Raw genomic sequence first — 22,960 nt, forward strand, 5'->3', positions numbered from 1 at the left:
ATTCTCCACAGAACGAAAAAAATTACCATTTTTAAATCTGTATAGGAACACAAAGACCCTGAATAGCCAAAACAATCTTGAGAAAGAAGAACGGAGCTGGAAGAATCACACTCTGTGACTTCAGACTATATTATTTAATACAAAGCTATACTCATCACAACACTTTGGTACTGGCATAAAAACAAGACACGTAGATCAATGGAACAAGACAGAGAGCCCCAAAATAAACCCACACACTTATGGTCGATCTATGACAAAGGAGGCAAGAATATACAATGGAGAAAAGACAGTCTCTTCAATAAGCGGTACTGGGAAAACTCACAGCCACATGAAGAAGAGTAAAATTAGAACATTCTCTAACACCATATACAAAAAAGCAATGCACGTCTAGCACCAATAGTAGACCAAAAGACACAGCCCAAAAAAGATGGGTTGGTTTGGGTTAGCTTGGTTTTTTTTCGGGGTTTTTTTTTTCCCCCTCCATTTTGTTTGGGTTTTTTGTTTCTTTCTGAAAAAGATGTTTTCGTATATATTCATATTTACATAAGCCTAAAATACTCCTAGTTGAACACAAAAGTCTAAGTTCTTAATGGGGACCAAAGGTTGCCTCAGGGGAGGAGAATCTGCAAGGAGTGGACGCAGGACTTCTTTCTTCTTGCCACTGTGTATCCTACTGTACTTTACCATGTTCCTGAACTACTTTAACAAAATAAGGAAAAATAAAAAGGAAGTATTTAGAAGGTACAGTGTTACATTTTGAAAAAAAGCAGTGGGCGCAAACCAAAGCCAGTAATGAGCAAATGACAGAGGCCTGACTCAGGATAAAAAATGTGACCAGATGTACACACTTAGGGTTGATCTGTGTGGGCCTACAGACCCCAGGACGGAGCTTGAAATTTGTTCTGTGTGAATCTAATAAATCCAAATAACTCCATTTATGTATCAGAGGACAGGTGCTTAACAAAATCATTTTGGGGGCTCAAAGGAGACGTGTCCCAGAAGAAATGGTACCCGAGCCAGGCAAAAACTGAAAGCTACTGGGCCAAGGTTTTGCTTCTCTATGTATTGTTTCGTTAGCGTACAAAGTTTGAAAGAGGAGAGCACATGAGCAAAGTCAGGCCAGTGGAAAGCTAGGAAAATGTCTGGGGAAAAAACAAATAACCACAGACTCTTGAACAACAGGGTTGGGCCATCAACCACTACCCAGCTGAAAATCCACATACTGCTTTTCTGCCTCAAAAACAAAGGAACTGATAAAGGACTCACCAAAAAGCAGGAAGCTGAAGCAACCTGGACAGAATCAGGACTCAAGCCCTGGTTTTTCATGATTCCACATACTGTGATTTGTAATCAAATGCAAACTTTTCCATGCACTTAAAAATTGGTAAAATGAAAATGCGTGCGTGCTCACTCAGTTGTGTCTGACTCTTTGTGACCCCCATGGACTGCAGCCTGCCAGGCTCCTCTGTCCATGGGATTTCCCAGGCAAGAAAATTGGAGTGGGTTGCCATTTCCTACTCCAGGGGATCTTCCTGACCCAGGGATTGAACCTGTGTAGCCTGCAATGGCAGGCTGATTCTTTATCATTGAGCCACCTGGGAAGCACAAAATGAAAAGACAAGTATTCTATGTATTGGAAAAAAAATCTACGTGTAAGTGAATAAGAGTAGATTCAACACATGTTCTTTAAGAGTCAAGTTTAGTGTATCGATGTTTCTCGATGGAGTACTAGTGGATTTTGGAAAGGATGGCCCCCTCCTCATTGCAAGGACAAGCCCACCCCCCTCACACCTGCTGCCATTGATGGTCCCAAACACTGTGAAAACCAAAAGCATCCCAAATGCTTCCTGAACCCTCCCAGAAGTGGTACCTCCCTTCTGGGGCACCTCAGAGCTAGAGTATGAGGCACAGTGGATGAAACCCACAGAGCACAGCCCAGCCCACACCTGGTCAACCTCCGGGGCCAGAAATGGCTCCAGCTCCTCCCCGGGCCATATAATCATCCGCCTGTGGCTGAGATCTCCCAGGATGATGGGTCCCCATCCAAGTGTTGTCCCCACACTAGCTGCAGCATCACCTGTGAATCTGCCGGAAATGCATGTTCTCAGGCTCCATGTCAGATCTACAGAATCAGAAACTGGAGCAGGGCCCAGCAATCTGGGGTTTAAGCAGGCTTCTGGAGGATTTGGGTGCACGCTAATTTGAGATGCTCTCACATGTGTGTTTGGGAGACAGAGTCTGAGTTCTTGAGTCTCAGGTATCGCCTTTCCTTCCTCATCGCCATCTAGAAGGTTGGTTCAGGACCCCAGGAAACAGAAGCCAAGAATGAGGCAAGGAGAAAGAATTGAAACAGCTAAACAACTTTCCCTCCTTCTCAGGGCCTCGGGGACACATCTGTAAAATGGGAGGAAAGGTAAGGAAAGGGACCAGACCAGTTCTTACCTGGAGTCCCTGAAAGTGCCTCAAGGCCCCATAAGCTACCTGCCACAGTTCTATACGTGGATGCAACTTCCTGAGAAAGGGGGCCTGAGCCTATTTCACCTTTTTAAAGGTGAATCAACTCTAAAGATCAAAAAGCTACAGGACCAGAGGATCCTAAAGTCTTTTAACTTTGAAATTCTTTAATTATACATGAAAGAGCAGGATGGGGGAGTGGGCAGGATTCGCTAGAAATGAATATACTCATAAGCCACTGAAAGTGGAGGAAACAGTTTTCCCCAAGGCCACCAGGAAATAAAAGGACAGGAGGCTCTAACTCAGTGAGAGGAGAGGGTCTGACCCAAGGCTGCCCACACCTAAGAGGATCCTCAACCTTCTAGTCTGAGCAAAAGAGAAGGAAATCCCCAGTTTTGTTCCCGGTTACACATACAGCAACTCACTCCAGAGTTAAGGTGAGTTCAGTGGCTGTATCCAAGGGGATACAAGAAATTTAATAGAATCCAAACAACAGACACAGCTGTCAACAGCAGAGGCTCTCAGTGAAGCCTCTTAGGGAGAAAAACTGAGAAATGCCAGCTGGATTCAGTGTCCTTCTGAGATACGAGACAGCAGGCCGGCAGCATTCTGACTAACAGCCTACCCACTCCAGTGGAGGCTAGGCCTCTGCTGGTGATAGAATGTGGGTGGGAACCTTGCTGTAGTCATGGTAACAAAGCTGCCTTGAAGACCTTTTCCAGAAAGCTGAGTCAAAGTTTTTTGGTTTTTTTTCTTTTCCCTTTTTGATGATTTAATTCTGACAGGGACACATTTCTAAATGCATTTCATGTATAAATCTGGAATGATGATGACACACAGCTACTGTGCACCGAATCCTCAGGGAAATGGTTCACCCTTGATCTGAGAGACCTTCCTGGCAAAGTGGCAGGACCTGGGATGCTACGGGGCTAGCCCACGCCCACTCCCCCAAAGTCAGGCTGGTTCTGAAGGAGTTAACATGGGCAAGAGAGCAGAGCAGAGAAGAAAAGGCCAGGAGCTGTGACTCAGGAAAACAGCTTGGCATGGAGCAGGAAGCAGAAGAATTTCCCCTCCTGTGACATTTCACTGAAATCTTAATAATATGGCAAGTCTCCTGGGTATTAGGAGCCAGGCATGTAATGCCATCCTCCCCGAACCCGTGTCTTGTGAAAGGCCGGAAATAATCCCACTCAGCCCTTCCCAGATGTCCCTGACACAAGGGATGCCCTCCTCCCAGATAACGCAGCCGCAGGTAGTTAACAGCTAAGCTGCGCTTGTATTGCAATGCACCAAGCCCTGTTCAAAATGCCTCTCGTGTCCTTCCCTCCAAGTCACTGGCCCAAGAGCACACAAGTGGCCAGGCTGGGATTCAAGCCCAGGCAGCAGAACTTCAAGGCCCACGGGTTGGGCCTCACCCCAGGGAGAGGCTTGCCTCAGCTCTGTTGCCCGAAGGCTTCCTAATTCAGGGTCTTTGTGTTCAACAGCACACACTCCTTTGGCTCCAATCACGCAGAATGCGGGGGTTGGGGTGCTCCAGGAACCAGGAGGAAGATGGAAAATTGTGACCGTGTCACTTGCAACAATGCATGATACTGAAGCACATCCCGCCTCCCAACCCTCACAGGTGGCACCACAGCCTGGCTGGCATCACAAAACAGGCTGGTGGGGAGTGGCGCGCCACAGCCATCTCCCTTCCCCCAACACTCCTCCCCAGTGTCCATCCATCCAGGCACCCCTGCCCCCACCCACATCCGGCACCTGAGTCACACAACCCCCCACCCCCCCACCCCCGCCACCCTTCTCCAGAGTCCAGGAAATGACACACCAATTACAGGGAATTGTCTCCTCCAGAGAGGGAAGGGGCCCCAGCTGAAGGCAGGGCGCTTCCTGGGGAGGACCAGCCCAGCAGTGTGTTTTTATGGGTGTTAAATTTCCCTGGTGTTGTCAATGGCGAGGTGGCCAGGGAGCGGCTGAATGAAACAGGCCCAGACCAGCACCGAAGGCCACAGAGGTGGGTTGACCCACCATCAGCTGGCTGGAGATGGACAGTCTCAGGCAAACGTGGACAACCTGGTCCCCCTACACTGAAGTCAGGCCGGGCGGCACAGGACACAGGGCAGTCCGGACACGCGGGAGTGCAGTGTGGCTCTAAGCAAGTTCCTTAACCTCTCTGTGCCGCCACGCTTCCTTCCGGCCGATGGAGATGGCAGTACCCCACGGAGTAATCCACAGATTAAACAGAGTTAATTCATGAGATGCTCTTGGTCAGACAGAGAGGAAGTACTGGATAAACAGTAGCTAGTTCTTTTAAAAAGCAACACACATCCCCCTTCTTCCCCATCTTCCTCCTCCTCCATCCTTCTCCAAAAACAGAGTCGATTTCTTCGAGAAAGCGTGTTAAATCAAGGCCACAAATTCTGTTACGGAAATACCAGCCTATATGAAGTGGAGATGAGAAGGACCCCAGGACGTGATGTCTTCACGTCCATCAGATCATGCAGAGACCAGGTTTCCGCCTGCCACCGAGAAGGCAGGGGCAGGGGCAGACCGGAGGCCTGCGGAGGCTCAAGCACGAAAGCAGGCGCCATAGCTGCCAGCCTTCAGCACGGCCTCCTTCCAGCGTGACCACACGCCGCTCTTTCCCGGGAGCAGCAGAGCCCAGCATGGCTCATCCTTTCCGAGCCTTTCCCAAAGACGCAGAGCAGGTACCCTAACAGACCTCCCTCCCCAGGAATCCTTCCGGCCCTCTCCAGCCAGTCATTACATCATAATGAAACAAAAGCCCGGAATTTCCTCCAAGCCCGGAGCAAAAAGGAGAGGAATCTAGAGCGAAGCGTGGGGGCGGGGAGGGGCCCAGGTCCCGGCCACGAGGAACACGTGAGTGACCGGAACGCTCAGGTGAACAGTCTTCGGACCGGGGACCCACCAAAGCTGGAAGACGCGGCCGCGACCTGGGCCTCCCAGAGAAAGGCCGCCCTGGCCTAAGCCGGGCTCCTTTAAAGGTCTCCCGCATGTGACTGTGAACTTCCAGATCAGGGAAAGAAGGGCTGGAATGCAGATGAGGAAACGGGTCGTTCTCAACTTGGGGGACACGTCACTGGACCAGAATCTGGGTACCTCTGAGATCCAAGCGAGCGAGGGGCAGGTAACCCTGCCAACGGGGCACTTACCTGCCATTGAGAAAGCTCTGCCGTTCGGAGGGCCTAGCCTCTCTTTAAAAGAGAACAGAGGCTCACACACGGCACACATTCCTGCTTCCGGATGCTCAGCGGCCTCTCCCAGGGGGAGGAGGAAGCGGCAGAGCCGGCAGGCTAAGAGTCACCGCTTCCCAGGCCGGCCGGCGGGGCCGGGACAGCCTCGCCTCCCTGCAATCAGGCAGCCCGAGGCCCACGACAGGCCTCCGTGTCCCCCAGGCTTGCAGCCTCTCATTTATCACCCTTGGCAGACAGCGGCTCGGCTGAGCTGAAAATCTTCAGTGCCAGCACCAGAGAGCCATTTATTTCGCTGATGTGAATAAACACAACAAATTGCATGGTTCTACTTGGCCCGACTGAGAATATCAGAAGCGGGGGTGGGGGTGGGGGTGGGGGTGGGGAATGAAAGTTGGGGTGGCTTGCATTTTGAAGGTGTTTTTTTTTTCAATAATTGTTTCCAATTTAGTTCTGATGCGCCTCTCCCAGAAATGAGAAAACCATCTTCCCACTGCAGACTCAGTCTCCCTCTCCCCCAACCCTCCTCCCCTTTCCACCTCCCTCTCTCCTCTCTCCTCTCTCCTCTCTCTCTCTCCCCCAATAATGCAGAAGTGATGATTAATGGGCACATTCACATGTAAAAGATGAACTTCCAAACTCTCCCGGCCGGAGGAGAGATGGCTTCCACCAAGGGAAGGAGAAGAGGCTGATTTACAAAGGTTTAGCCTTCAACATCTAGAGGCAATGGCAACCAAGTAGCCCTTTCTCCTTCCCCCGTCCTCCCTCCCCCAACCCCAGATGGGATGAAGCCTCTGGAAAAAACGACAACATCTCAACAGGAATTTCCTGGTTCCAGAATGCCAAGCTCTTTCAGGCTTTACCGAGCGGAGGGAAGGCAGGGCCCAACTCCCTAAGAAAAAAACCACTCACTGTGCCCCACCCACCCCCCTCAGCAGGTCTAGGCCCAGAAGGCTGGCAATCCAACGTGTGTACACAGACGAGGACTTTAAAGACCCGCCAGACTGCCACAAAGAAAATGTGGAGGAACCAGTTGCCCTCGGCCTTTACAGCGCAGCTGGCAGAGGAGCAAGGTCGCAGGAGGAGCTGGTCCCAGCGCCCCAAGCCCATGTGCATTATTTATCCAGGCGGCAGGGACTCGGCTCAGGTTCTGGAAAGCTCAGGCACTGGTGGGTGGCTTTCAAACAGCAATGAGGAATTGCAGCATCAGAAGGCCAGTTCCGAAACAAAAAGACTGCTAGCCGCCAGCTGAAGTAGCAAAGTGGGCTGGAGAAGAATGGGCGGATGATAGAGGCCACAGGGAAGAGGGTCGGCACATGAAGGGAGAGGTGCTGCCCCCGGTGGTAACCAGGCAACGTTCCCCACCCACCCTGGGCGGGGTCTGGCTTCTCGGTAAGTCCCCTTAATGAAGACAAAGAAAATTCTCTAGAAGACACCAGAGAAGAAGGGACAGGCCCTCTAGTCACCTCATTGCCTTTTTTCTTTTTTTTTGGAGGAAGCAAAGATGTTAGGCCCAGAATGTCACGCAAATTACCCCGGTCAAAAGGACTCCCTAAGATCACCTGGATATGGAGGCCCCCAGGCTTAAGCGTGTACAGAAGCATGGATTAGCAAAGCCACTACAACACGCCTTAAGAGGAAAGTCAAAGATGGGCAGTAACTCCAATGTCATCCATAGGGGCCTGACGTGCTGTCGTAAAATGAAACAGGGAAGGAAGCACGTCTTTATGCACTGGTGTGGGGCAAAATCCAAATGAAAAAAGGCCAGAAATAGAACCTGGGTGAAAGAAATAGGAGCTGCGTGGGCTCTGGGTTTGCAAAGGCCTGGAGGAACACCCAGGAAAATCAGCCAACACGGAACTCCTCTTTGAATGCTTTCTGAGCCCAGTCACGTATTTAACTATTTAAGGTATTTTTAAATGTCCATGGGAAGAAATGGATGATAACGACAAGATTTATGGGGCTCCCAGTACATGCCAGGGACCACGTCTGCACCCCACCCCAACCCCTGCACACAAGAGGAATTCAGAACATCTCCCACACCCCCACCACCCTCTCCCTACCCTGGCATTAATGAGGAGCTGCTCTTAAGGGGCTCAGGTGTCTGAAACAGTGAAAAACTGGTTCTCAGCCTGTTCCCCTCAGGGGACACTTGGCAATGTCTGGAGACATTTCTGGCTGTCAAAACCAGGCAAAGAGAGGGGGGCTGCTACCTGGACTCTTGAGTCCAGCGGTGCTGCTCAACACCCCACCGTGCTCAGGTCAACTCCCATCCCAGTGAATGATCAGGGACAGGACATGTCAAAAGCACCCGATGATGAGAAAAACCCTGGCGGTAAAGAGACTTCCAGGGAGCTGCCAGGCAGGTCTAACTTTGTGTCAATACACCACCCACGAAGGTTTCTGCAGCCATTAAGAAGGAAAACGATGCCTTATGTTTCACCTGGCGGCCCTGACTTCAGATTTCAAAGAGAAGAAAACAATGGGATCAGTCAGTCAACAAATAGTCACTGAGAAACTCCTAGACATCTGGGCTCCCTGAGAAACCACCCAGGGAAGGGCCCTGCCCCGCTGGGAGGACGGCCAGAGAAAAGCAGTACGAACAGCTCCCATCCGTGGACCACGTGTCACCTGTTCTGGACACAAGTGCGAACGGACTGCCTCCCCACTGCAGCTCTACGAGGCAGTGGGGCCGGAGGCTCCCCCAGTTTTACTGATAAGGAAACTGAGGCCCCGAGAAAAGCAAGCCCATGAGGAAGTGACTAGTAAATAATGGATACAGAATATATTCCACCTAGAAATACTGAATGGGAAACTGATTACAGATGGACCAAAAGCTGAGCAGGACAAATCCCAGGAATTTGTGAATAACACACTGGGGAGAGAGTATAACCAGGAAAGATCTCTGCACTTTTCTTTCTCAAACTTGGCTTGTGTGAGTCACAGCTGATATTTATTAAGAAGCTACTTTACAAATCCTCCCCCAAATCACATGAGGTAAGGATGGTTTTTGTTTGGGTTTTCTGCTTTGGTTCCTGGCCGTATCACACGGAATTTGGAACTTCCCCGACCAGGGATCAAACCTGTGCCCTGCAGTTAAAGCACAGAATCTTAAACCAACGGACCACCAGGAAAGTCCAACGATGATGTTTCTGTACCCATTTCATCGGTGAGAGGTGAAATCACCTGGTGGCCAAAGCAGCAGGCTGGGGCTCCATCATAGCTGGGTCCCACTCCAAAGACAACACCCCCTCCCCCAAATCAGTCAGCTGACTGTCCTGAGGTCCAGGGTGCCACCTTGTAATTCTCCATCACTACAGGCATGTTTACCAGGGGGGCTTCCCTGGTAGCTCAGCTGGTAAAAGAATCCGCCTGCAATGCAGGAGACCCCAGTTCAATTTCTGGGTCAGAAAGATCCCCTGGAGAAGGGAATGGTTACCCACTCCAGTATTCTGGCCTGGAGAATTCCATGGACTGTATAGTCCACGGGATCACAAAGAGTCAGACACGCCTGAGCGACTTTCACACTCAAGTGCATATTTGGTGCCAGCCAACGTCAACACAACACTGTTGTTCAGCACGTGGACTTTGGAGCCATACCACCAGTTCTAAATCCGAACCCTGCCACCAAGCCCTTCGGCAAGTGACTTACCCTCTGTGCCTAGTCAACCCAGCTGTTAACTGTTAAAGACTCTTCCTTCAAGGACTGTTAGGAATAAAAGAGGTACTGTGAGCACAGTGAACAGTTCAAACCACCACCAGTTATTACTGGTAGGTAACCTCGGGCCAGGGCAAAGACACGAACCCAGAAATCTCAAACCAGTTTCCCCAAATCATTTTGCCTCTTCACCTTGATTTGCCCCCCAATGAGCCCTTCCCAGCCTGTTCCTGAAAAGGTTCACTGATGGGAAATACCAGACTTTCATAGTAAGTCCTCCCAGGCTGGCACAAGTTCAACCAAGCCAGCTTCAAATCCCCTCAGGGCTCAGGATTTCCTCCCAGATCAAAGAAGAAGCACCAGGTTGGTGGCCCACAGACCCAGCCCCGCTGTGACCTTCCACCCTAGGAGGCCTCCTAACGCCCTCTCCTCCCTACTCAAGTGAGACTCAGGAAGCCTGGGAGAGCACTGGCCTCAAAATCCTAGTAATCCACAACATGCATGAAGAATGCCAGACCTGGCAGGGTCAGGATGGAGGCATGAAGTGCCTACGTGGTGTCTGGCACGCAGCAAGTGCTCTGCAGAGAGCTGTTCCTCCCCTGCCCACCCTCCTCCTGCCTGTTCCCCTTTGGCCCACCCTTCACAGTGGCCACCATCTTGATCCCAGCCCTGGGACTATTCACTTGCCCTTGCCAGCAGCCTTCTTCAAACCTAAAGGAAATAAGCCGTCCCCTACTTAAAACCCTCTGCCAAGGGGCTTACTACAGGCGCCCACCATGCCCGCAGGGATCTGGCCATGCCCATCTTTTATCCACCTTTCTTTTACTCAACCCTAACCACAAACAGCTTCTTTTGTGGCTCATCCCCAAAGAATCCACCTGCAATTGCAGGAGACCTGTGTTCCCTGGGTTGGGAAGATCCCCTGGAGGAGGAAAAGGCTACCCCCACTCCAGAATTCTGGCCTGGAGGGTCGCAAAGAGTCGGACATGACTGAGCAACTTTCACTTTTAACCACAAACAGCCCCAAAGGAGCCAATCTCATTTGTGCTGGCTGATTCTTCCAGCTGGCACCTTCTATGCCCAATCTTCCCATAGTGGGCAACTTCTACTTTTGGCTTCAACAGTCACCTCCCCAGAGAAGCCTTCCCTTACCAACCCAGTCTCCGTCGCTGATTCTACCATCTTAAAGTGGTTTCCGCCCCCCACACCCCGCCCCTTCATTGAAGTCATCTCTAGCTGGAAATTATCGAAACATTCTCTTTTTTACTGATTCGCTAGCTTATTGTGTCTCCTCCAGAATGCGAACTCAATCTTAGTTTTTCTGTATTTCTTTCCTGTAGCTCAGTGCCTGACACCCAGTGTGGCTCAGAGGCAGTCCCCAAACACCCTGGACCAGCTAAATGAAGTGTGATCACAGCAAACTCCAGTTTTTCTTCCCAGGTCTAAGCATATGTCCCGGGAGACCAAAATGGCCAGAGGGTCTTGGTGAAGTGGGCAGGGAGGATTACACAAAAGGGAGCCTGGCCATTCCAGGGTCTGAAAGAAACTGAAGGAGGAAATTCCCTTTTCAACAGGTACTCGGCTATTCTCACCTCTGGTCTAAAGAGCCCATTTTCCCCAAAGGAGGAGATTAAGTGAGGATTTATATCTTGAACGTGATGGGGCCTAGCAGCTAAATGCAATTACAGAGAAACCAAAGGCAGAAAATTCAGAAGAGTTTTCTCTGGCCACCATTTCCTAACTCCCTCCATTCTTCTTGGGGAGAGCTATTGTTTCAGAAAGATTTAGTGTTAGATAAGGAGAATGACTTTCTCCGGGGAAAACAAACTCCCAACTGGGAGACTCCCCACTGTGATGACCATTTCACCACACCGCTTAACCCAGATTCTTGGCCCTTTTTCTTATCAGACCTTTTTAAGGCCACGGAGGTTCTCTTTTCCACGCCCCCCTGAAGGCTTGCCTGGACTGTCCAGCGCGGCCCTCCAAGACGAAAAAAGGGGCCCATCGCATGGGCACTCTTCCATGGGAAGCCAGCAAGATGGGCTCGGCCTCAGAAAGGGGAGAGTGAAAAATGGCTTCTCAAGTTTGTCTTCCCTCCATCCCACTCAACAGGCGTGCGACAAGAGAAATTAAATCTGCCCTCTTGTCTCCATCTCTGTTCCCCGGGGCTTCTCAGATAAAAGCATTTTCACCCAGCTTGAGGGGAGTCTCGATTGGAAAGATATTTGTCAAGTAACTCTCATCAACTACTACTATATGTCTAGTCTCAACCCAAGAAATAGCAGCCTGGTTTGAAAGATGGTCCCCGTGTTCCTGTGTGGGTATGGGCGGTTACTAGAGGCTGGTTAAGAAGGTGAAGGGCAAAACCAGGTCAGTCTTACTAGGCACAGGGCCCAAGTGACAGCTGATGAGATGAGCCAGTGATCCAGAAGAGAAGCAATGGCCAGGAAATCATCTAAGGAAACTGACGGCCCTGCCTGGGCGGGAGATGGCCCCATGGAAGGATTCCAGACTGCATCCAGTCCACTCCTCACAGCTGTGTGATTCTTTAGTTGTTGGTATTTAAAAACTGGGAAAAACTGATCAAGAAATCCAGATTACTAGCTCCTCTTTAAAAAAAGAAAATTAAGATCCAGCCACAAAAAGTCCCCGTTTCCACATGGTACGATCCTCCAGGCTGCTTCCCCTACCCTTAGGATGGAACATGAAATTCCCCATTTGCCAAGGTTTCCATCATTCTTAACTGTCAAGATAATTAATCGTAACCTTGAAAATCCCTTCAAGGCAGAGTAGAGCAGAGAAGGGCAAAGCAGGTAAATAGTAGGATAAGAGATAAAGGATGCTTTGCTAAAATGGCCAAGATCGAGACAACGCAAGCCCAACATGGTAAACCTTTGTTTTTATTTTTCTAACAGGAAGACAAAGGACAGATGAAAACACATCAAACTGTCAACTAAGTTACCGGGCAGAGGATTTCTGAGCTTTTTCTCTATATACTTCAGCTTGTTGCCAGGAGAGGAACTGACTTTACCATTTGAAAAGAAAATCCAGGGACTTGCCTGGAAGTACAGTGGTTAAGACTCCACGCCTCCGCTACAGTGGGTGCGGGTTCATCCCTGATCTGGGAATTAATATCCCACATGCTGCAAGGTGCACTCAAAAAAAAGATTAAAAAAGAAAAGAGAAAATCCAGGGCTTCCCTGGTAGTTCAGTGGTAAAGAATCCGCCTGCCAGTGTGGGAGACACGGGTTCAGTCCCTGCTCTCGGAGAATCCCACAGGCCACGGAGCAGCTAAGCCCATGCACAACTATTAAGTCTGTGTTGTACAGCCTGGGAGCCGCAACTACTGAAGTCTGTGCGTCTTTGAGCCCATGCTTCGCAACAAGAAAAGCCAGCACTCCACAGCGAGAGAGTAGCCCCTACTCTCTGCAACCAGAGAGAAGCCTGCGAGCAACGAAGGCCCAGCACAGCCAAAAGTAAATAAATAAAAATTACTTTCTTTAAAAAAGCAAAGAAAATCCAATCAACCATTTTATTCCCTTACGTAGTTTCTATTTCTTGGAAGAGAGTCTTCATTCAAAAAGCATTTATTGAGCAGCTACTACAAATCACTGGTTTAGTCACTAAGTCGTGTCCAACTCTTGCAACCCCATGGACTGTAGCCTGCCAGGCTCGTCTGTCTGTGGGATTCTCCAGGCAAGAATACTGGAGTGGGTTGCCATTTCCTTCTCCAGGGGATCTTCCCGACCCAGGAATTGAACCCAGGTCTCCTGCATTGCAGGCAGATTCTTTACCTGACTATGCCAAAGCCTTTGACTGTGTGGATCACAATAAACTGTGGAAAGTTCTGAAAGAGATGGGAATACCAGACCACCTAACCTGCCTCTTGAGAAATTTGTATGCAGGTCAGGAAGCAACAGTTAGAACTGGACATGGAACAACAGACTGCTTCCAAATAGGAAAAGGAGTGCGTCAAGGCTGTATATTGTCACCCTGCTTATTTAACTTCTATGCAGAGTACATCATGAGAAATGCTGGACTGGAAGAAACACAAGCTGGAATCAAGACTGCCGGGAGAAATATCAATAACCTCAGATATTCAGATGACACCACCATTATGGCAGAAAGTGAAGAGGAGCTAAAAAGCCTCTTGATGAAAGTGAAAGAGGAGAGTGAAAAAGTTGGCTTAAAGCTCAACATTCAGAAAACGAAGATCATGGCATCTGGTCCATTCACTTCATGGGAAATAGATGGGGAAACAGTGGAAACAGTGTCAGACTTTATTTTCGGGGGCTCCCAAATCACTGCAGATGATGACTGCAGCCATGAAATTAAAAGACGCTTACTCCTTGGAAGAAAAGCTATGACCAACCTAGATAGTATATTCAAAAGCAGAGACATCACTTTGCCGACTAAGGTCCGTCTAGTCAAGGTTATGGTTTTTCCAGTGGTCATGTATGGATGTGAGAGTTGGACTGTGAAGAAGGCTGAGCGCCAAAGAATTGATGCTTTTGAACTGTGGTGTTGGAGAAGACTCTTGAGAGTCCCTTGGACTGCAAGGAGATCCAACCAGTCCATTCTGAAGATCAACCCTGGAATTTCTTTGGAAGGAATGATGCTAAAGCTGAAACTCCAGTACTTTGGCCACCTCATAAGAAGATTTGACTCATTGGAAAAGACTCTGATGCTGGGAGGGATTGGGGGCAGGAGGAGAAGGGGACGACCGAGGATGAGATGGCTGGATGGCATCGATCACTCGATGGACGTGAGTCTGGGTGAAATCCGGGAGTTGGTGATGGACAGGGAGGCCTGGCGTGCTGCTATTCATGGGGTTGCAAAGAGTAGGACACGACTGAGCAACTGAACTAACTGAACTGAGCCAAGAGGGAGGCCAGGACTAGAAATCGCTAGCCCCACCTTAAAGAGATAAGAAGACCTGGTCCCTGTTATCAGTTCAGGAGGAGACACAAAGGGAAAAGAATGCAACAACAGAGGCTGAAGGCTGGGGAGAGGGCGGCCCAGCACCTCCTGGATTCTTTTTCCCCCAGCCTGCGCACCAAGATGCCAAAGAACATGGCAGAAAGGCAGTTCAGAGGGGCCTGGATAACAAATACCAATTGAGAAGATGGGAAGATAGCTGTGTTCTTTCTTTGCAGATCTTTTTAAAAAAAAAAAAAACAAGCCCAGGAGAATCTAATCAAGTGAAATTTAAGACACCGACAGAATTATTTTTTGAGCATGTTCTATGCTGAGCCAATCGGTAGCTAGGTGTTTCCACCTACTACGTCCAGCACGACGTGTTAATGTATTGAGAGTTGTAATGTAGTGCCGTCCAACAGAACTTTCTATGATGATGGCAACATTCCGTATCTGTGCTGTCTACATATCTGGACAGCCTCTAGCCACGTGTGGTTATTGGGCACTTGCAATGTGACTAGTCCAACTGAAAAAGGAATTTTTATTTCAATTAATATAAACTGAAACAGTCACAGAGTAGCTACCTAATCAGACAAGCCTCGATTTAGAAGCTCAATAGACAACAGACAAGGGAGGAAGTTCAGCAGGCAAGCAGGCCCCTTCAGAATCCTCCACCTGTGCCTAAGGGAAGAATCTGGTAGTAGCCTTCAGAGCAAAATGATTCGGGGGGCTAGAAATGTTTGTGGACTTGCCACCTTCAGCCTAGGTTGGAAATTTTTCACACCTTCAGGATGTGTGAGACTGTCTGATCAGAGCAGATTACCAACTTTTTCCTTTTCCTGGCCAATTTAGGGGACTTTCTGGGGTGATTTCTTTTTTCTTCACCATGCTTGCAGCTTGCAGGATCTTAGTTCCCTGACCTGGGATAGAACTTGTACCCTCGGGCAGTGAAACCATGAAGTCCTAACCACTTGACAGACTGCTAGGGAATTTCCCCAGGGAAGGTTCCACAAGAGGGGAGCCTGGGTCCCTGAGGACATGGAGAAGACAGGTCCTCGGGGAGAGCAGCCTGGAAGGATGGGCAAACCTATGACCCGGCGAGGAGCAGGAGGGAGCCGGTAGGCACTCAGGTCGGACAGGCTGAATAGAAGGGGCAGGTTCTGCAGGGACACTGACCAGAGCCCCAGAAAGCACAGATGGAGTAGGGCCTTGAATCTCAACTCAGGGCTGGGGTCATCTTCAGGAGCCACCAGCAACCCAAAGCAGGCAAGCAAGACAATCGCACTTGTGTTTGGAAAAGGGGCTTAATACCTGGGGAAGGAAAGAAATCAAAGGGAAGGGGGCCATTTCAAAAAGCCCCGTATCCCTGGGGCGGGGGGGGGGGGGCGGTGAGACAGACAAGCCACCGATCATTTCAGAGAGAGAAGAAATTTGAGCTTAGGTAATTATTTCCAGGTGCGGAAGATGCTGGAAACAAAGCCATCCACTCTAGCTGAAAGGCTGCTTTTACTTCCTTCTCCAGGAGTTCTATCCCCCTGGTAGACAAAGTCAAGTCACGCTCATTCATTCAAGAGATATATTTATTGTGCTCCAACTGGAACAGGAACAAGTGGTGGTATAACGGGCACTGGGGAAAGTGAGCTACACAAAAACAAGAGGCAGGACCCAGCCCCACCTGGAGCCTGAGCATCCAGGGGAGGTAGGATGTCAGGAGGGAAAAGAGAGCGGAGGACCTTCCTTCGGAGGATCTGAAAAGATCAGTGTGGTGGGAGTAGAGAGAAAGGGGCACACAGAGGCAGGAGGCTGGAAAAGCAGGCAAGGCTCACACACAAGGGTTTCAGGATTTTGCTCTTCATCCTAATACCAAGAAGCAAGCCCTTAAGACTTCAAAGCAGAAGGTGGTAGCTGAAAGAGAGGTTCCTTTTAGAAAGATCAGGAGGGTAGGGCAGCTAAGAGATGGGAGCCCAGTTAAAATAAAGGGACTTTTCTGGTGGTCCAGAGAGTGGCTAAGACGCCCCACTTCCAATGCATGAGGTGCTAGCTTGAGGGAACTAAGATCCCACATGCTGCTGGGTGAAGCCAAAAAAAGAGACTAGTATAGTTCACTGGTGATAACCTGAAGAAGAGTGATAGGTACAATGTATTATTGTAAGAAAGCAACAAAAAAAGGGCAAAAGGAAACAAGAATCGAGGCTCAGTCCCATATCCCTGGCATAGCCAACTGGCAGAGTCCTGGCTTATTCACCATGGGGGAGAAGCAGGTGTTTTGTTGGGGGAGCAGGAGGGAAGGCAGACAGTGAAATCAGTTTGGGACAGGTTGAGTTTGAGACTCCCAGGACCAATAGGTCGGGCAGTCAGGTAGGCAGCTAGCCCTCTGCATCATAACTCAAGAAACATCTAGGCTGGAAGTAAGATATTCCTGAGTCATAAAGCCACAGATGTGGGCGAGATCACCCAGGGAAAGAACGTGCTGGGCAAGATGAGGAACCAAGCTCTCAGCGACGCCAACACTTAGCGGTGGGGAGAAGAGGAGGAGCCGGGGAAATTAGAGGAAAAGCACAAGAAGAGGCAGGTTCCAGGGGACTGATCAGCAGTGTCCACTGCCTCTGCTAGATCAGGGCACGAAGTGCTGACACCGCCCACTGGAGTCTACAGGAAGCCCGGCGGGAACTGCTAACAGGCAGCGTCTCGGTGGATGCCACCACGGAGCTGGCAGAACAAGCAGGAAGTAAGGAAACCAAGACCTAAATACTGACGCTCCTTTTACCAAATTTGGCTATGGAGAGGCCAGAAAAAGGAGAAACACTAATAGGAAAGACGCAGGGTCAAGAAAGGAAATGTGGAAAAGACCTGCGCGTGTTCAAAAATCTGTACATTCCTCAAAAGGCTACACACAGAGCTACCCTATGACCCCATAACCACACTCCGAGGTCCACATCCAAGAGAAATGAAAACATACACCCACATAAAAACTCGCCCATGAATGTTTACGGCACCGTTCTTCATGACAGCCAAAAAAAAAAAAAGAAACAACTCAAGTCCATCAACAGATAAATGGATAAATAAAACAAAATGTGACAATGGAATAATGCGATGGAACATTATTCAGACATAAAAAGGAATCGAGGAGTGGTGTGAGGGGACTTCCCTGGTGGTTCAGTGGCTGAGACTCTACGTGCCCAACACAAGGGGCCGGGGTACAATCCCTGGGTCAGGGAACTAGGTCCCACATGCTGCACCTAAGAAGTTCACGTGCCACAAAGTTGCTTGCCACAACTAAGACTCAGCACAGCCTTAAAATAAGCAAATAATTTTTTTTTAAGTGATGTGTGCTACAACATGACTGACTAAGCATAAGAACATTAATCTACAAGGAAGAAGTCAGACATGAACGTTCACATACTAAATGAGTCCATCCATACGAAATGATCCAGGTAAGCAAATCCAGAGAGGAAGAAAGCAGGCTCGTGGTCACCAGGGGCTGGGATAACTGGGCGATGAATGGGGAGTTACTGCTAAAGGGTCAGGGAGTTTTTACTGGGGTGATGAAAATGTTCCAAACAAGACTGTGGTGATTCACTGAACGAAGCTTCCCTGGTAGCTCAGTGGTAAAAGAATCCACCTGCCAATGCAGGAAATGAGGGTCTGATCCCTGGGTCGGGAAGATCCCCTGGAGTAGGAAATGGCAACGCACTCCAGTATTCCTGCCTGGGAAATCCCATGGACAGAGGAGCCTTGCGGGCCACAGTCCACTGGGTTGCAAAAGAGTTGGACACAACTGAAAGAATAAACGAGATGATCACTGAACAATTCTGTGACAGGATTAAAAACCATGTTGCTGGGAATTCCCTGGTGGTCCAGTGGTTAGGACACGGTGTTTTCAGCACCAAAGGCACTGGTTCGATCCCTGGTCGGAGAACTAAGATCCCACACGCTGCACAAATCGGCCAAACATAATAATAATACTTTAAAAATAAAAACCTTGTTACTGTTCCCTTTGAAATGCTGGATCTCTGGGTTCCAGGAAAGCTGAAGGTAAGACAGAATGGGGCAGGGGGGCACCCCCACTCACCCCAACTCTGAGATGTGGGCTTGCCAAGCTTGCTCCCCTCAAGTTAATCATCAAGGGGCCTCCACCAATGGAGGAAAGTGAAATAACTACTCTTTGAAACTTTCAAGCAAAAAAAAAAAAAAAAGTGCCAGGATCTCTAAAAGGCCTCAGACCTAGAATGTTAACTCCAGAGGCACTGGGAGAAGGAAAAAGGAGAGATGGTTCTTTTGAAACTAAGGTTGAAAATGGTTCATTGTAGATCACAGTCTTCTGGAACAACAGCAGTCACATAAACATGTAACGTAGGTCAGGCTTCAAAACTGGGGCAAACGCAAGGTTTTCCACGAGTGAACCACGAAGATAAATCGCACAGAAGGTGCTGACAGGATTCCATGGGCAGATTGCACCGAGGCTCTGCAGGCCAAGAGAAGGTAGAAGGTTTCTCATTCAGAAAGCCATATCCAAAAATTCTCAAGAGTTGCAGGAATATTTTAGACCTTGTTGGGAGAGGAACAATCTGGTAGTTATCTAACTCGCAAATCAATTCCTTCCACTGCACAGTATATGGATGGCACTTCTCGGGCTGGAGGAAATGTGAAGAGCCAAAATTGAGTTAAAAATACTGATGCTCATTTTTGAAAAGAAATATTCTCAGCACTTCAGCCTCGCACTGTGATTTAATGGGTGTTCACGGTTATAGTTTCTTAAAGTTTCCTTGGGGAAAAAAAAAAAAAAGAATGATACAAGGTCTCTGTCTGAGAGCCGTCCTCATAAACAGTCCCTTTGTGAAACAAGCTTAATTTACATACAACAGTGAGAACGAGGATCCTGTACTAATTAAGGTCGGGCTGGTTAGCAAATTGCTGTAATTGTATATTCTCCAGCTTCCTGTCTTGGAAAACATATTCATACCGAGGCAGATCTCAGCAAGAATGGTACTGTTCGAGATTTTAATATCTTGGGCTTCCGTTGCGTCTGCGCAGGGTTTCCAAGTGGCTCGTTCCCTTGCGCGGGTGACATTACACAGACAGTTTTTTAAAATGGTTTCAGCTTTGGCAGCCTGGCATCCGCACACCACAATCATTACTGCAAAAAGCACACATCACAGGATCAAGACACAGGCAGCCCAAACAGGAGAGCCTTTGCATGGAGCCGTGAGCGCCTAGCGTCCACCACTTTTCAGACTTTAAGTTCCTATCCTTGGAGAAGCCACACTCCTACGTCGTGCGGCTAAAATCCTGCACTGAACTGTGCTGTGTCCAGTCTCCTGCAGAGAATGCAAACCCACAACTCTCCCACCACTTGTGACCTGGAGATGTGTTCTGTTGGGTTCACGCATGGTCTTTCAGAAACTGGGCTACATGGATCACGATTCTAAATCAGGCATTTTTACAGGAGGCAGGCGGGGAGGGGAATAAAATCCCAGCTGGTGACACCAAGTGAGACATATTCCTGTCCCTGCTTTGTTCAGCAATCAGAGGGAGGCACCCTACCCCTCTAGGACAGATGGTCTCCCACCCACCAAAGGTCCCGAAGCCCTGGATACCAGCTACATTCACTGGTCCACCTGCTGGCCCCTGAGGACATCTCACCCAGGATCCTGGGGGCTCATGACCAAGGACAAAGGTTTAAGATCAACGATAAAACCTAACCTCTCTTCTCTACTTGGCCACTTCATTAATCCCTCTGAGCTTCCGTTTCCTGAACCATAAAAAGGGAATAACAACACACCTGTAACACAGCATTATTAAGAGAATCAAACAAAGTAATTTACATCTAATACTTGACACCTAGTAAGTACTCAGGGAAACAGCAGCTAGGCAAACACACTTGGCACCTCGACGGCACTTCCGAGTTTTGCTCTAGCCTCTTTCAGCAGATCATTACCCCTGGACACAAATGTCAACCTGACATCTTGAAAGTGCGAAAGCTTTGTCTCCTAAGAACTAAAATGCTCCAGTAAATGCCAGGGCTGGCGTTATGGCAATGACTGGCTTGGGAATTATTCAGTTAATAAGTGAGTATGTGTCAGGGGGAAGAGGGTGCACAAATTGAAATTCAGTTAGAGAATCCGAAAGGTCGTACAAACTACACAGGAACAGAATGAAAGAATTCTGAGCCAATTCCTCTTAGGACTTCTACTTTTCTCCAGTAGAGTTCAGGGTCTCCTCTCCACCCACAAGGAGGGCATGATGCTGCCAGTTTCCCAAGATGCCTGGTGGTCCTCATCCTCCTTTGAGGAATTATCTCTTCCCCAGTGAGGGCAACCCTGGGGGGTCCAAGTGTCTAGTACCAGCCCTCCCTCGGCCAAAGGGCAAAAAAAAGGCACTAGGTAAGGGACTCTCCCTGGGGACTCTATCCTATTGATCTGAAGAGACTGTACATTTAGCTTCACTCCCCAGAACAGCACTGGGCCTCCAGCCACTCCACTGAGTCCATCCACCTTCCAGTCCATCCCTTCCCTGCTCCAAAGAACCCAACCTGGCTTCCGCTGCTCACAACAAAAGAATCCCAATCGGACGGTATCAGGCAGGGGCTGAAGCATGAATTTCCCAAACCGTAAGAAAAGCAGGCTAGAAGAACAAGTATATGTTCACGGAGCCCACAGCCTCACAACATGGATTTCGAATCATCGGGACTCAGAGAGAGAGAAGCCTTCACTCCCGCCTTTGCAAGGGGGTCACATTTGGACCAGGCTAACTTTAGCTCTCAGAGCCCCAGCAACCCAGTATCATAACTCCAGGCCTTTCTTTGCGTATGCGGCGTCCTCACCTAACCCCAGAGGTTCTATCAGAAAGGTTCCCTAGACATAGAAGAAGCCAGTCAGTCACCTGGCCATCCGATGGCCCTGGAGGGTGGAAGCTCGGCTCCACACCAGGAAAGCCATCCAAGGCAGTCCCTGGGGAGAGTGGAAGGTCTCCCTCGAAACCAGGTACCCCTTCTCCTCCCGATTCCCCACCAGAACAGAGGCTCCAAAGGTCCTGAGAAAATCAGTCCAAATGTCTCAGAGGATAGGATGCCGGTCCTAAGCATACCCGCTGGGCTACCCTATAAATTCTTTTTTTTCAATTGAAGTACAATTTTTTCTTGATTTATGTTATATTAAATTCAAGTATATAGCATTTCACTTCAGTATTTTTACAGATTATACCCCATTATGACAAAGTGACTGTAATTCCCTGTGCTGTGTGCATATCCTTATTGTTTATCTATTTCATAGGTAGTGGTTTGTAGCTCTTAATCCCATACCCCTACGTTGCCCATATGTATTTATTCCACACATAAGTGAGAGCATACAGCGCTTGTCTTTGACTTATCTTGCTAAGACAAATATTGTCTGGGTCCATCCATGTTGCTGCAAAAGGCAGCATTTCATTCTTTTTTATAGCTGAGTAATATTCATTTCTATATACACATCTTCTTTATCTCTTCTGTTGATGGACACTTGGGTTGCTTCCATATCTCAGCTATTGTAAATAGCGCTGCTATGAATATCAGGGTGCATGTGTCTCTTCAAATTACTTTTTTATAGACATATGTATACAGCCAGGAGTGGAACTGCTGTAACACAGCAGTTCTATGTTTAGCTTCTTTGAGGAATCACCATACTGTTCTCCATAGTGGCCGCACCAATTTACCATCCCACCAATAACGCAGCAACGGTTTCCTTATCCCCGTATCACTGCCAGTTCTCATTATTTGTACTCTTTGATGATGGCCATTCAGAAAGGCATGAGGTGATCTGTTATTGCTAAAGTTTTGATTTGCATCTCTCTGACATTGGCGACGCTAGGCATCTTCCCACGTGCCCCAAGGCCATCTGTGTATTTTCTTTGGGAAAACGTCTATTCAGGTCTTCAGCCCATTTTTTGATTGGGTTGTTTGTTTTCTGATACTGGGCTTTATAAACTGTTTATATATTTTGGATCATACAATTCTTCATTAACGACCTCCATGCCCTCTTCCTGGAGACTGGAAGCAAGGAAAGCAGCACAACTTGCTGAGGAAGGCTTCCACCTGGTAGGCTTATCAACACAAGTGCACCCTCCTCCACTGATTCTAATCGTGGTTAACACGCCCACGCGCTAGCCGTGTTCCTGGCACTGTTCTGGGCGCTCTGCGCATAACGAGCAGCATACAGGGTCTAGTTCTGACCAGGGATTGAACCCAGGCCCCCTTCATTGGAAGCGTGGAGTCCTAGCCACTGGACCACCAGGGAACTCCCCATTTAAAATCCTAATCTGCACCATAACCCACTGTTCTTATCACCCCCCATGCACAAGGGGAAACTGAGCCATGAAGAACAGCCCAGCTAGGCACAGCGCAGCCAGAAGGCAAGCTCAGGGAGTCTGACACAAGAAGTGGGTTTTCTGAAACCTCTATGCCATCCTGCCTCTCAAACGGAAGGGAAAGGTTGACAGTGGTGGTGCAGGCCCTGGAGAGAGAAGGGGCCTGCAACACAGCATAGGAGACCATCAACAAGCAAACAAATAGAAGTATAATATCATGGACAAGGTCCATGAAGCGCTTCTGGAATGCCATGAATGTTCAGCTGTCTTGATCTGGGCCATGGTTCCACAGGTGTACACACGTGTTAGAGTGCATCAAGCTGAATGCTGAACGTAAGATTGTAAATGGGGAGTTCCTTGGTGGTCCAGTGGCTAGGAATCC

General features: G+C 48.8%; 1 protein-coding gene across 17 annotated transcripts in view; it reads right to left on the minus strand.

Moving 5' to 3' along the window:
* The window catches only part of ZMYND8 (zinc finger MYND-type containing 8), a 124,385-nt gene that overhangs the window by 87,553 nt on the left and 13,872 nt on the right, over positions 1-22,960 (minus strand). Inside the window, exon 1 of one of the 17 annotated variants that reach the window (XM_018057970.1) lies at positions 5,625-5,762. The exons of the other annotated variants lie outside the window; for them this stretch is intronic. Coding sequence (XP_017913459.1) covers positions 5,625-5,703 — 79 coding nt within the window. The 5' untranslated portion in view covers positions 5,704-5,762. Of the gene's footprint in view, positions 1-5,624; positions 5,763-22,960 lie in introns of those variants that run through there. 17 annotated transcript variants of the gene reach the window in all.

This window comes from Capra hircus, chromosome 13, assembly GCF_001704415.2.
Source record: "Capra hircus breed San Clemente chromosome 13, ASM170441v1, whole genome shotgun sequence".
In the NCBI taxonomy this organism is placed as follows: domain Eukaryota; kingdom Metazoa; phylum Chordata; class Mammalia; order Artiodactyla; family Bovidae; genus Capra; species Capra hircus.